This window comes from Acanthaster planci, linkage group LG01 (assembly GCF_054643075.1).
Source record: "Acanthaster planci isolate LZ-2023a linkage group LG01, COTS_SCS, whole genome shotgun sequence".
Taxonomy (NCBI): domain Eukaryota; kingdom Metazoa; phylum Echinodermata; class Asteroidea; order Valvatida; family Acanthasteridae; genus Acanthaster; species Acanthaster planci.
This window is the reverse complement of record NC_141777.1, coordinates 3,609,094-3,623,414: the sequence shown is the minus strand read 5'-3', so window position 1 is coordinate 3,623,414 and position 14,321 is coordinate 3,609,094. Positions and strand designations below refer to the sequence as shown.

Below are 14,321 nucleotides of genomic sequence, written 5' to 3'. Positions count from 1 at the left end.
ATAGGTTGGCTGATTGAAGGAAGAGACTGCAACAACGATTAGATACGTTCCCGAAATAAAATCGACAAATAAGAAGGGACTTGGCAGAGGGCAGATGTGGAAGGATTTGACAGTAAGATCATCTCAAACAATTTCTTTTACAGGATACCTGCTCCAAGCCAGAAAAAAGCAAGACAAAATGTTACATACGAAAACAGGATCTATCAAGCAGAAAACTAAGTAAAATAAGAACATCATGGAAAACACGGAAGACAAACTAAACCCCTCCGATGAAAAGATGGGGGAAAACCTGGACATCTGGACTAACACTGCATGGAAAATCTAAACTGAGTCATATCATCTCTTTTCCTTGAGAATCCTCCTCACCTTGGCACCGGTGAGCATAGCTCTTGCCAGGCACACCAGCTGTCTCTGACCCACAGAAAACTTGCGGCCTTTCTCCCCAGCCTGAGCCTGCAAACCTCCCAGGCTCTCTACCACAGATTGCAGGTGACACTTCTCCAGCACCACCCAGAGATCCTTGTCTGAGAATCGTCCTGTTGGATCCAGGTTTTCCCTGATGGAACCGATGAAGAGGAAGGGATCCTGGGGTATGATGGCAAGCTTGGATCTGAAAAGTGCGGAAAAGAGCAAGGAAGTTTCATTTCACTTTTCAAACACTTTGGGAAAATCAAAGTGCCTGTCATGACACAAAAGATCAAAAAGGTCTGGAATCCGACCTTCTCTTACCTGAGTTCCTCCAATGACAAGTGAGCTATGTCAACTCCATCAATGGTCACCTGACCACTCTGTATTTCCACTAAACGGAACAGCACCTGGAAGAGTGACGACTTCCCTGACCCTGTCCTTCCCACAATGCCCAGCTTCTCTGCAGGTTGTAAGTCAAAGGTTACTCCATTCAGAGCATTTGGGAGGCTTGGACGATAGGCAAATGAAACATTCTTGAAGGAGACTTGACCATGCTGGGGCCAGGAGGGTGCTACCTGTACAAATGATTATCATAAGGTCATCCTAAAACACCAGAAGAAAAGAAATCATGGGAAAAACAACTACATGTAGATGCCCAAATTGCCTAGTTGGCCAAAACAAGAAAACAGTCAAAGTTAAAGTTTGAATATGTGCTTCTCTTGGGAATTTCCGTAAGCTGTCAAAAAAGCATTCTTTATTCTACCAATGGTTTCCTAATAGGATACAACATATTCAGTTTTAAACTGCCTTGTGTAATGCCCATTTCAAAAGTGGAACAGCATACTCAAGTAGGATTAATACACCGGCATCAACTAGTTTTGCTCGTAGGCTTGATCATATACAAAGGCAGCAATGGCAAAAGTAAACTTGAGGGCCACAATCCAAAATACGTAACAAGAGCAAAAGTCCATTACATTAGACACTTAATTGGAAAAAGGATTTTTTATTCAATTTAATATTTGACGAGGCCAACTGGTTGGACTGAAAAACTTAGTGGTCCAATGGTTTAAACCTCTCTACAAGCACTTAAGATGTCTTGGGTTCAAGTCTCATCCAAGCAAACTTTAGGGATTTTTACCCACAAGATTTCAGACAGAACCGAGAGTCGCTGGCAAAGCAAATTTTCCAATAATCCAGACTTAAAAATTTACACCTTCTTTTGGCTTCAACTAAGAACACTACAATGACACTACGTCTACAACGCTGCAGAGCACAATGCATTTCTACAAATTAGAATACAGCATTCGTCTTTTAATAGACACTACTCCAATAAGCACATAGTGTGTCACTTAAAAGTCCTGAATAAACTTTATACCTGCAATCGCCCTTGCTGGTTCTCTGACGGCAGGTCTTTGATATACTGTTCAACTCGCTCCAAGCTAACCATCTTTTTCTCCAGTTCGGTGAAGACGGCCACCACCTCCTGAAGATGGTAGCTGATGGACAATGTGGAGGAGAGAACCAGGCCAACCAAACCTGTGCACAAAATCCCACAAGTTTCCATCAAAATTAACCAGTTTGTACCAATTAACACGAAGGATAAAAAGGGCTTGGGGAGAATGCAGCCAAAAGAACCCAACTGTTAGTCCATGAGCATATGAACACATCAAAACAAAATAGAATTTATGAGATACATCTAAGTAGATGCATTTTATAAAACTGAGTCCCTTGAGCTGTTCAACTTTTTCTGGATTGTGAAGAGAAGGCAATTCCGGCTTCAGAGACTAGCGATGGAAATTGCCCAGTCTCCTGCCATCATGAATGTGAAGGTGAAATTATCCAAAACTATTTTCAAAGAAGAGATTTTAGTTTCGTCATATGAGGAGGTTTACGAAATATTTGGTGAACCCTTATTTGTTAAGCCGGGGGCCCAAATGTGTACCTGGACTGAGGGTCTGGTATTGACGTCCCAAGACAGCTGTGACTGCTACGGTCGCAATAATGACCGCCGTCAGCAAATCGAGGCAGACTGCCAGCCAAATCCTCACTGAGAAGCCACAGAAACGAATCCTCTGGTTGGCCTCCAGCTTGGCGGCATTCTCCAATCGGAACCTGAAGCCAAGAAATGCTTATTAGCATGGACACGTACCCAGGCAAAAGGGAGTGGAACATACGACGAAGTCTCCAAGCACAGTAGCAGAAACTGAACTGAGATATCAACCATATTTTGGACGGCAGGTTTACTGCCTGTTTGATCTCCCTCGAGTTAGTGCAAAACCTTAAGGCAAACATGGCGATAGCATATGAGTAACCTTAGATAAACATAGGAGCCGTTAGTGACAACTTTGTCTCTGTCTTACCTTTCTGTGGCTCTGAGTGCCCTGATAGTCGGTAGCCCAGCCAGAGTCTCGGAGAAGTGGGCGTAGATTGGAGACATGGTCACACTTTCAATTCTGCCCAACTGGCGAGATGTCTTCCTGTAGTAGTTCTGAACAGAGAGCACAGAACAGTCTATAATTCAATGTTTGCTTGCAGAAATTGGCAGTAAGTGCATACCACACACCTAATTAATAAAAATGACTCAAAATGAATAATTCGGTGCTTTTCTTGCCGATACCTCACTGGGTTTACTGTTGGAATTGCAATTAATGCTCTACAATGCTATACACTCAAGTTCAAATCGAGCACAGTAACCACAGTTATGGGTTCTTTGCTGAAATGTGACTGTGAATTCAGGAAACGGATGCAAGGAACAAGTCTGAATCCCTTGGAAGTAACACAAATCTTAAACTGCAGTTCCCTTGTACCTTTCACCTTTTTGTTGTTTTAAGGGCATCGTCACCACAAGCGTAATGCCGTTTTCTGAAAGTACTCCACATTATTTCCCTTTTCACATATCAATTTCTTTTTTGTTATGTGTTGCATTTTCTTTAACATTTGTTGATGTCCTTTAATTAATCTTCAGAGAGAAGTGTGAAATAAATGTTTAGCTCACATGAAATCAGGACAAAAACAAGCTGAAATAATGAAATGAAAGAAACTGGCTCTGAGAAAGAACCCTTTGACATACCTGGATGCAGCTGTAGAGTATAAATATGGGGATTAACACAACAGAAAACCAGGGTATTCCGTAACAGACCAAGACCAAGGTTCCCACAGTGCCAAAGAGAAAAGACAGGAACCGACACAGGACATCAGGGAGGTTATCGTCGATGGTGTGTGTATCTGAGGAGAAGCGGTTGATGATGCGACCAATGGGTGTGGTATCAAAGAAGGAGACTGGAGCCTGTAATAAAAGTATCCAAGCAGTTTTTTAAATGATATCATTTTAGGGACGTTCTAGGAGTACATTTTTTTAAAATCACCAAATATTAAAGTCTTCACATAAAATGGTATTGAACTGGTATTCTAAACATACATTCTAACTAATTGAATTCTGAAACAGCACTTTCAATGTACTTATAACAAAACAGTTGTCCTGTTTTTTAATAATTTAAGATCTTTAAATCCATGTTATTCTTCGGCGTCATTTGTCTTAAAATAAAAACAGTACATGAACTTCAAAATGATTTTTTCACTGCAGACCCACACCTAACTGACTGATGAGGGGATACTGAAGACTGTTTTTACCTTCCAAATGCTGGACAAGAGTCCATTGTGAATGGTCTTGGCAGCACATAAGCCACCGTAAGCAAACAGGAAAGCTCTGAACAGCATAAAGATGCTGTTAGCTCCAACTATGCCGCCGTAGATGCCAAGGTAGAACATGGGGTTGTCAGCACCAGTTAGGTTCATCTCAGTCATCGGAACTTCCACATGAGTGCTTATAACCAAACAAAAGTTAAGAGAGAAAATGACGTAAAGCGTAGAAATTATTTTTCCACATTGAATACATAATACTTTTGTTACAATTCTCCAACATTGTTCAACTGGATTTGCTCTTGAAACTTTTAGCAACTTAATTTTGAAAAGTATAAAATTGAGCTTAGTAAATATGGATTAAGCTATTCCCATTATGACAAATGTTATGCTCTTCAAGCCCCAAAATGTCTCACAGTAACTATACATTGTTCTAGGAAAAGATTTTTGTTCAACATTTTATTAATATATGCAGAACATTAATTGCTTCTAGCTTTTCTTGGAATGTGCAGTGATCTGCATGAATTCCTTTGGAACTTCTAGCTCATTACCTGGTGATATTTTCAGTACTAGAACTTGAATTGAAGGCTTCGTAGCTGTGAGAATGACTAACCCAGTAAGACAACCACCAATCGGCTATGCGCCTAGAAGCTGGTGGGAAACAAGAAAAAGAATTTTAACCTTTTTTTTCAGTCGTGGCAAAGAATTTCTGCAACAGGTTATAATCCACCATAGCTTATTCGGGTGGCCAAAATGATCAAAAACAACAAACTTACAGTGCTGAGTCACAACATATCTTGTGGGGTAACATATATATGTTAAGTGCTGTTGCATAATGTTTCTTGTAACCAGAAAAAAGTCCTGTTGTCAAGGCCCAAGTATCTCCAGGGTGATAAAAGTGTTGTTCCTAACAGCAGTGTGAATTCTGCACAAAAATGCTTTCTCACTAGCAAACAACTTGAAGGCTGGTCCAACCGCCTGGCTCCAGACTCCATCATTACCATTCACAGAACATGCAATAAAGCACAGTCAATACACTGGCTTCCCTTAGACCTGCCTCTTCCCGTTTTACGTGCATTAAACAGATGCCTCACATATCAATGTGCAAAGTGCAAAAACTGTCAGCCAGACTTCTAAAGGAAATAGGTCATTCCGAGGTAACATGGTTCCCTCTCTTTGCTCACCTCATCCACAGAAGCCCACTGTAGCTGTCTCTTCAACTCACCTTGTGTTAGAACCATAGCAACCAGGACACTGGTTGCCAGGGAGCAGCCAATGGCATTCCAGTATGCCTGATACACCTTGAATTTGACCATGCCAGTTACTTGCTCCTCCTCTTCCACCAGCTTGCCATCCTCCTTGCGTGTCCAGAGCTCCGCCTCCTCCTCCTCCTCCCCTGGGCTGTTTCCGCCCTCTCTGACCCCAGGGCCATTGTGCTGAGCTGCAGCCAGCAGATCTTTGTTTTCCAGAATCACTGTGGGATGTCCTATTAGAAAGAAAATCAATAATACAAGATTTGCAATGTGGTTTCCAAAGTGGACCGTCTCTAAGCTCTGGTTTTCATTTTGTGATTGACTGATATTTTTCAGGATTGGGACTCCTGTTGGCTGTCACAACTTTTTCAATAAAACAAATAAAGAAATTGTCTCATAAATGTATAAAATGTTTGCAACAAGTTACTTATTTCTGAATAACTGAATATTAGTCACAATAGTATACAAGCAATCCTTAAATAGTTGTCATTTGACAACATAGAGAGAACCTGGAAGTGTTCATGTTTTTAAGAAAAAGCTCAGGTTGAGTCATTTTATGAAACTTGAAAAAATGGCAAGATTACGCCTGAAGTTTACTTAAGAATTGATTTCAATCTTGCACCTACCGGCATTCCTAATTACTCCACCTTCCATTACAATTACTAGGTCGGCTTCCTGTAAGTACTTGGTGTGGTGGGTGCAAAGGATTCTGGTCTTGTTTTTGAGCAATCCCATGATGCACTGGGAGAAGATGTGCGCCCCTACATGTGCATCTACAGCAGCCATTGGGTCATCCAGCAGATAAAGGTCTTTATCCTAAAAACGTAAATGAAAAATATGCTAACGAAATGTTTCACCCCAAAATGTTTGAGTTTCTGATAGTAAAATAAACGGACAGGTTGCCTAAAATGACAGTAAAGTACATCTGCAAGATTAAGACATCTGTTGTAAAATTACTTGCATGTGATCCACAAAATCCCTTCTTTTTTAAGTTTCAGGTCTCGATGGCGTAGCTTTCTAGCTTAATTGGTGGTATTAAGGGTAAAGTTGGATTTGAGGTAGCGAAAGCCACTTTTCCTTTATTCCTAAAAATATGGAAACGGTCACAACTAAAACAAGAGCTCCAATGGCTAAATCCATTGAGGTTTAAATGCTGCTTAATACCATCCTGAAAATAAGTCACTCTTATGCACTAACCTGATAAACGGCTCTAGCCAGGGCCACCCTCGCCTTCTGACCTCCACTGAGGGTCACTCCATTCTCTCCAATCTCAGTCAGGTCTCCTGCTGGTAGAGACTAGGGCAGAAAATCACATCAGGTGTGAATTGTATGCAATACTTTTCAAAAGTATAAAAACTGAGTGTTTGGAGGGACTGTCTCCCAGTTTTTTTTGTTTCAAAATTAGTCCATTTACCAGTGGCATAGAAAATGGTGCTGTCGAGTCAGCAGGAATTCTTAAATTTCCCAGCAATGGAAATTTGAAGGGAGACTGCAGACCATGTGACAACATGGTATGATGCTTTTCATGGTCCAGCTCTGCATCTTCTGCACAATGTACATGTCTATGAGAGTTCACATACCCTCAACTTTACGTCAAAGTTGTTTTGCAATATTTGTTCTCCGTTATTGCTGTGAGAAAGTTCAAATGATTCCAAAATACACATTCCTTCATTAAAAGTGCAGGGTGTAATAATCCTCCATCCCAAAGGCCTGTTTGCATTTATGGCCGAAAGTTTTGTCAGGAACAAGCAACAAAGCCAAAAAATTAACTTTTTTCAAGAAGAAATCACTGCCAGTGAAGCAATTGGACAAGAAACTCCTATTTTTTAACTCATCCTAAAAGAAAAAGTATCTTTTGTACTTTTCGCAGTGTGGAAGGTCTCAAAACTTTTAGAAACCCCATCAACAAAATCATGGCAGACCCTACAAAGAGACTTTGACTCACTTTAATATCGTCCTTGAGAGCGCATGCCTCAATGACCGCTCGGTACCTCTTGGCTATGAACTCTGTGCCAAACAAGACGTTATCCCGCAATGTAGCATGCTGTACCCAAGCCTCCTGAGGAACCAGGCCGAAGCCACTCATCAGGTCTGACACACTGATGGAACCACCGGTGTGGGTCATCTCGGCTGTAATCGCAGACAGGAGGGAACTCTTGCCAGAGCCCACGCAACCTATGACCCCGACCAGCCGACCCTGTGAATAAAAAAAAGGTATAACTCTGACGTCACAGATGCTATCTTATTTTCTAAGGCATGGGTGGCTACATTAACATTCTCTGGTCCTCTACAAATACGATTATGTAGAATCCCTTCAAAGAGACCACGGGAATTAATTTTCACAAAGCTATGGGACAAATCAAGTCCCACTCAAACTAGTTGCAGTGGGGAATGTCTTCACGGGCAAATTTTAAGACAAAACATTTAAACTTTCATGACTGGGGAATGTCTTCACGGGCAAATTTTAAGACAAAACATTTAAACTTTCATGACAGGTATCACCAGAACTCAAATGTTCATCACATTTACTTTAACTTTTGTTTCACTACATTCAAAGTTAAGGTTTTTCTGCAGGCCGTCAAATCTGACTGCATCCATTGCATGCTTATCACACTTCTTACAGTCTGACAGTGGTCAGCACACCTACCCGGCCAACACACAGATTCAAATTGGACAGTTTCAGGACACCTGTCCCCTTTTTTTCCAGATCCATCCCATCCGTGTCTTTCTCAGTTGATTTGCTGGTTTCCTTTGAACCCTCATCTGCAGCAGTATCCTCTGCCTTTTGAGGATGGTCCCACTGGAAGCTGCCTTGCTTGATCTCAAGATAGGAGTTGGGGTCTTCCATTCCTGAAAGCCATAGTTTTTGACTAGATATTACAGATGATCTTTGAGGCAGTTGGAAAACATAAGATTTTTTTTTTAAACTAGATTAAATTGGACCTAATATTACCTGTTTGCTTATTTTGCATTTACTTTTGTTAAAAATAAACAAAATACAAACAAAGCACCTGACAAGCCTTACTTGACAGAGACAGATTCTAGAGTATGCAAAAGTATGGACAATTTTAGGCAATTTGACAATATATATTCTGTTGCAATTAGAAGGCAATGCGTGCATGGGAAATAACTGACCAATATTAGAGTGGGTTGTACAAAGTCTGAATAGTAAATGAACCAAACTAATTTAGACATTTTTTGATAAAAGCTGAAGCTGAATTGCATAAAATCAAATGAGTAACTGCAAACATTTAAAGACAATTTAACTAGTCTTAATGACCATCAGCTCTTGAGGAGAGACCAAACAAGAAAGAAATGTTTCCAGGTAGCTTGGACCAACTGTTTCTGAAGTTCACACAGCAAGTGATTTGAGCCGTGGGACGTACCTTGTGATGAGTAGTAGGTGGAAGGATCCAGCTCCTCTAGGTCCAAGAAACTCTGAATCCTCTTGAGAGAGACTCGGCTCTCGATGACATCATTGATGAGCCACGGCAAGTAGTGCAGGGGACCAATCAGCATGTTAAAAAGAGTCAAGCTTGTAAAAACCTGAAATGGAAATGATCATGGAAAGGGCATTATCATTTTTTGCAGTACAACTTGTTCTTTTATTATGTTGATCAAATGCTGTATCTACATGTAGGAGAAGCTATGAAAACTTGATTGTTCAAATTCGTAAATTACAAAATTTCCTGAACACCGTCGGAACGGGCATATTGTACGACCAGAGCAAGCCACAAACCTTGGCAGCTGTTAGCTGGTTCCCCAGCAGCACAAAGGCAGCAAAAGAAGAGACAGCTATCAATATGTTTGCACTGTTCCAGATATACACAAACACAGCATGCAGGTATTTCAGTTGCTTCAGACGGCCCAGTTCACTGTCTCGCAGTTCCTCGATCTTCCGCATGAAGTGCTTCTCCCATGCATAGAACTTGATGACACGAATACCATGCAGGATCTCACTCATTAGCTGTCAGTGGATACAGACAGATATGAGGGGTTAATAGGCAATTTCTGCCTTTGTTTCGGCTGTGAACATACAACAGACAATTGCAAATCGAGCAATGTCTGGTAATGGTGGAATGCACTCTGTTGGATTTCCACACATGTTTATACTAGAACTATGACTCAACATGATAGCAACATTAAAATCCATTGATAGCATAACCATGGTAACCAGATGCATCTACATCTGCCCCCCCCCACCCCTATTCAATAAGTTACGTGGTTGTGCCATTCTTAGGTTTTCATTATAATATGAAATAGTACCTGCTTGACTATTACATGTGTGACTGTATAGCCCCCAGGTCCCTTATTTCGCCACTCATTACTGTGAAAACAATCACACTTGACAATAGGTAGCGAAATTAGGGACCTGGCCACTATACAGTCACGCACGTTATAGTACCTAGGCCTACCCTTTAATTCATTTGTGGTACTCAGGCTAAGAATCAATCTACTTACCTTGATCCTGCTGTCTTTGTGCTTCATCAGACCTTCATAAAATTTGTACATCTTGCTGGATGGCCACTTGGTTACAGCAGCCATCAGCACAGCGAAGACAACCCCTGAAGGAATAAAGTATATTACAATACCCAGAATTCAATGCAATAATAATTAAATATTTAGATTTTTCAGAGTTGTTATAGATGTAATTTCCAATTTTGTCCATTTATTTTTTTCAAAACCATTCCCATTGTTGGCTTCAGCACAAATTCAAAACACATGCAAACCAATCAAATTCACAAATAAATAACCTTAATCTGCATGGAAGTCAAAAACCAATGTTGAGGTATTCTGACCTGAAAAAATAAAGCTTTTTCTAAACTTGACAGTTAATTTTTTGAGACTGGTTAACTCCAAGCAAAACTACATGTCCAGAAGGTTAAGTTGAAAGGGCAAGTGCGTGCTAAATCAGCCTTCATCATCCTTAATTCCTCATATCAATTAGGTAAGTTATTTTAATTTGTGTGACAGACTACTGTCCTGCGATAGCTTAGAAGCAATCATTGATATAAGTATCCACAAAGTTGCTTTTCTGACAAAGCTACAGTAGTGGCTTATGAAAAGAGTTAACCACTTACAAAAATTGAAAGATAAATGCTGACAAGTGTACTCCCACAGTGGGTCTATGAACACTTTTCATGTTGAGTTTGAATAACCCCTTTAGGATAATGAGTAAACAGTTTTGTGAAGCTTACCTGCCAGAAATGAGAGCCCAAGTTGCTGGTACAAGAGAATTAGTGAGACAGTCATCTGGAAGGGGATACCCCACGATTCATGGAGACCCCAGCAGATGCCCTTCACCCGATCCACGTCAACGCTCATCATATTTGTGATCTCTCCAGTTGTGAAGCGAGAGGCTGCCGTGGAGCTCACTACGAGAGCCTTCCTGTAGATGGTGGTCACCAGGGCTGCCCGCATACGCGTTATCATCTTAAACGTCTGGTAATGGTAGTGGATTGACACAAACGCATGCAGTAGAGTTGAGAGCGAGAGGATGAAGGCATACAGCAGACCATTCTGAACTGGTTCCTCACCGTCTTCGATGAAAGTCACCAAGGCATTGAGGAGAAGAGGTCCAGCATATCTCGTTACATACAGACAAAATTTTGCAACACCAAGAAAGATGAAATGAACCCCAAAAGCTCTTACAAGTGCCCTCAGAAGTGTGGGTCTCTCAGACAGTGTTGATTCAGACTTGCCTCGGCTTCGCCAGCCGAATACACTGAAAATCTGCTCTTTGGAAAAGGCACATCCTGCTAGAGTTTTCTTTTCCAGTTTCGACAAGTCATCTGCCTCCCTGTTACCAGTGACTCTGTCAGCCAGTTCGCCATTCAAGATCCTGCCAAAGTAGTCTTGCACATTGAGGGTTTGTAGGTACTTGGGCAGACGAAATACATCGTCCGCATTTCTGAGCTTGCCCTGTGCCCCTTGTTTCAGCAGGGGCCGGATCCACCACAAGAGCAACTTGGATAGGAAGCCAGCCTCCTCAGCAGCAACACCCAGATCCGAAACAACACTGCACTCTTCATCATGGTTGCCCTCAAAGGCAACTTGCTTTTGGTTATGGGATGGCAAAAGCAACACCAAGTACAAAAGCTGAAGAGCAAATTCGACGAATGTCAGAATTCTGCCAACCTCCTCTAACTCTAACTGGTCTTTCTGAGCAATGTAGCCAGTAACTTTTGCCACTCGCACAACAGTAGACAGCAAAGATAGGGTCCACGCAAAAAGGACCGGTAAATAACCCCTCACAAGTTTTTGCCGGGCTTTCAGCAGTTTCAGAAGGTATAGAGCGTGTGCCGCCCATGCAAAGAAAGCACAACCATCTCTGACACTGGGAAAAGGTGCAATCAGCTTTACCGAATGGGTTAAGTTCAGAATCACCCCTATTACTGGCAAAAAGCTGCTGACGATAGACAAGGCAAACCTTGCACGCAAAGCCCAGAATCTCTTCAAGTTTTTATGCTCTGAGTGCTGGATGTGGCCAATGGACAGGCCACTAGCGACGGCAAGCAGGGCATAACTAGTTACATCAAAGTCTGGGAGCTCCTTACAATAACTGTAGGCTTTATCAGCCCAGAAGAAAGAGTCATTATTTGGAGGCCAACAAAAGTCTTGTAGATCTACTTTGGCAGTCATACTCTCAATGTGCACTGAAGTTTGAACACTGAGATTTTGTCCTTCCTATACAATCCAGAAAATAAAAACAGACAAAACTTGACAGCGAAATAAATTTAGTTTCAATTTCACATTTAGTTTTTGGGTGGATTTGCCAAACATGCTGAAATGCAAATAGTGATTAATTTAAAAGACATTATCTCCGGTGACGTAAAGCATCCCTTCAGTTGAACGTAAAGGGGTATCCCTTGGACATTATTTCCACACTAATTACTTCAACTGCACAATAATCAGTTCGGGCCAGAGATTTCTATTTCTGCTTTTTTAATCCAGCACCTGAGAGGTTGGTTGGGATACAGCTATCAATTCTCAATTGTTTTAGACAACAAGCGGGCTATTCCTGTTTTAGTAATATTTTTATGGAGACAACTTTATAATCTACAATAAAAATTGGTTCCTAATACATCACTTCTAATCTTCTAAAGACAAAGCGTTTGATCGTTTGTTTCATGAGATTTTGTTTTCCAGATGTTCCAACATGTTCTTAATTTGATTTCTTCCTCTTGAATATCTCCTAAAATTCAATCAAGAAATAGGGGATCCAATTAAGCCATTACATTCATAACAAACGAGATATATATCGTAAGTCCCCAGTCACGATACAGTTGCTCCATGGAGCTGGTCACATTCGAATTTTACAGATTCTGTTCCCTGTGGAAGAATTTTTGTCACACTTGTTGGGGTGCAAAACACATCAATCATCAAACAACGCGAGGTTGGCTAATTTAAATCATACGACGGTGGTACGCTAATTGTGGATTTTTTCACAAGCCTTCGGGGGCAAACACTGAGTAGGCCCTATATAGTGTTATAATAATACACGTCGGGCAGGGCACAAATTAAATTAAATCATACGATTTTTAAATCACTGATGTAAATCAAGTTTGTTTTTGAAAGGGCAAAGATGGCCTTTTTTCACTTTGTTCGAGTGATTTGAATCTTTCATCGTTCATTTCGGGTCACTTATTTTTCTTAACAAGTTTGGGATACAATGTATTGAAGTATATTAATCTGAGTTTAATAATGTGGTAAAGTATCGGTGTACATCCATATTTTATCTCTACGGGTATTTTATTGGGATTAATACTTTTCATGTGGTTGACAGCAGTTTAGGACAAATTCCTAACAAATTAAACTTGAACGCTGGCCGAAACTTAGACTTAGTTTAAAACCTGGAACCTTGGCACATGTATTTATATGTTGACAAGGAATTGTCAACTCTATAGTTCCTATATACAGCATGTATTTCACCTTGGCTGAGGGCGCTTATTAATTTCCAATATTTAAATCTCCTAAGTTTAATCACAGTTTCTTAACTTCGCAACAAATGAAAGAGAAAATAGGCCTAAGCAAATATGACACATGCAGCTAAATTGTTTGAATTAGAACTGATGACTGAGCCAATCTGTCTCTAATTAAAACAAATGAATGAATAAATAGGAATTAAATAAAATAATATGATTTAAGAATTTAAATCCAATTTTGGAGTCTTTCATTTAAAAAAATAAAAATCACCATTACTGTCTCCCAGTCTCATTTATGTACGCTAAGTGTCTGTGCTGCACCCTGATACTGCGCAGGAAATAGATTGAACATTATGGAATGGTTATTAGCTGGCAAACATTTTGGGGGTTAAACGAAATAAATGTCGCCCTGCCTGTGAGCGAAAAAAAGGGTGCAAGTAGCCTACCTTCAAAGACCTCACCGAATTCAGAGCTACAAGACTTGTGGCAAGTTGCTAGTTGTTGGTTGCATCTGGGTCCGACCCAATTTCAGCCTCAGGAATGCAGGGGGAGCTCTATTTATATCTGGCGCGCCGGCCAGCGAGGGTAACAGCATCAACAGTCCCAGGGGCTGGGTAAACCGCTGTTGCTACGCGGGAACAACAAACGGATAGCGATTATGTAATGCTTGTCCCTTTAATGAGTCACACGAGGTTCGATAGCCAGCTAAATATAACCACCGCTCCGATGCACGTGAGGCTTTAGCGAAGCTTGTACACTGAAGACGCTCTCCGCAGCTGCCCAGGCCAGTACCAGTATAGATGGAAATCGTGTATTTTTCCCGCACAACCCATATCCAGCCTGGGGGGAAGTTGCTCCCGAGGAGTCTTTAAATCAAATATTGATAATAATAATTCATTTATCACATATTAGTACAAAACCCTAAGAAAACCACAGTACGGTCATGCCGAAGCCATATTCGCTCCGCATGTTCAACTTGAGGGGGCTGGCAGTGGCAGCTTTGCGCCCGTCACATAAATTAGACATGTCCAAACTGTCAGTAAATGAACTTGTTTTATGTCAACATGACTACCTGGAGAGAAGTTTGAAGTATTGA

General features: G+C 41.0%; 1 protein-coding gene across 1 annotated transcript in view; it reads right to left on the bottom strand.

The window, feature by feature from the left end:
• LOC110974232 (ATP-binding cassette sub-family C member 10-like) overlaps positions 1 to 14,321 on the bottom strand; it is a 17,424-nt gene extending 3,103 nt beyond the window's left edge. The window contains exons 1-18 of the mRNA XM_022225725.2: positions 13,672 to 14,321; positions 10,499 to 11,987; positions 9,762 to 9,865; positions 9,040 to 9,267; positions 8,687 to 8,846; positions 7,948 to 8,150; positions 7,246 to 7,497; positions 6,498 to 6,596; positions 5,927 to 6,116; positions 5,273 to 5,533; positions 4,599 to 4,698; positions 4,039 to 4,231; positions 3,479 to 3,694; positions 2,769 to 2,896; positions 2,351 to 2,520; positions 1,784 to 1,944; positions 730 to 983; positions 367 to 610 (exon numbers count right to left, since the gene is read on the bottom strand). Coding sequence (XP_022081417.2) covers positions 367 to 610; positions 730 to 983; positions 1,784 to 1,944; positions 2,351 to 2,520; positions 2,769 to 2,896; positions 3,479 to 3,694; positions 4,039 to 4,231; positions 4,599 to 4,698; positions 5,273 to 5,533; positions 5,927 to 6,116; positions 6,498 to 6,596; positions 7,246 to 7,497; positions 7,948 to 8,150; positions 8,687 to 8,846; positions 9,040 to 9,267; positions 9,762 to 9,865; positions 10,499 to 11,942 — 4,407 coding nt within the window. The 5' untranslated portion in view covers positions 11,943 to 11,987; positions 13,672 to 14,321. The remainder of the gene's footprint in view (positions 1 to 366; positions 611 to 729; positions 984 to 1,783; positions 1,945 to 2,350; positions 2,521 to 2,768; positions 2,897 to 3,478; positions 3,695 to 4,038; positions 4,232 to 4,598; positions 4,699 to 5,272; positions 5,534 to 5,926; positions 6,117 to 6,497; positions 6,597 to 7,245; positions 7,498 to 7,947; positions 8,151 to 8,686; positions 8,847 to 9,039; positions 9,268 to 9,761; positions 9,866 to 10,498; positions 11,988 to 13,671) is intronic.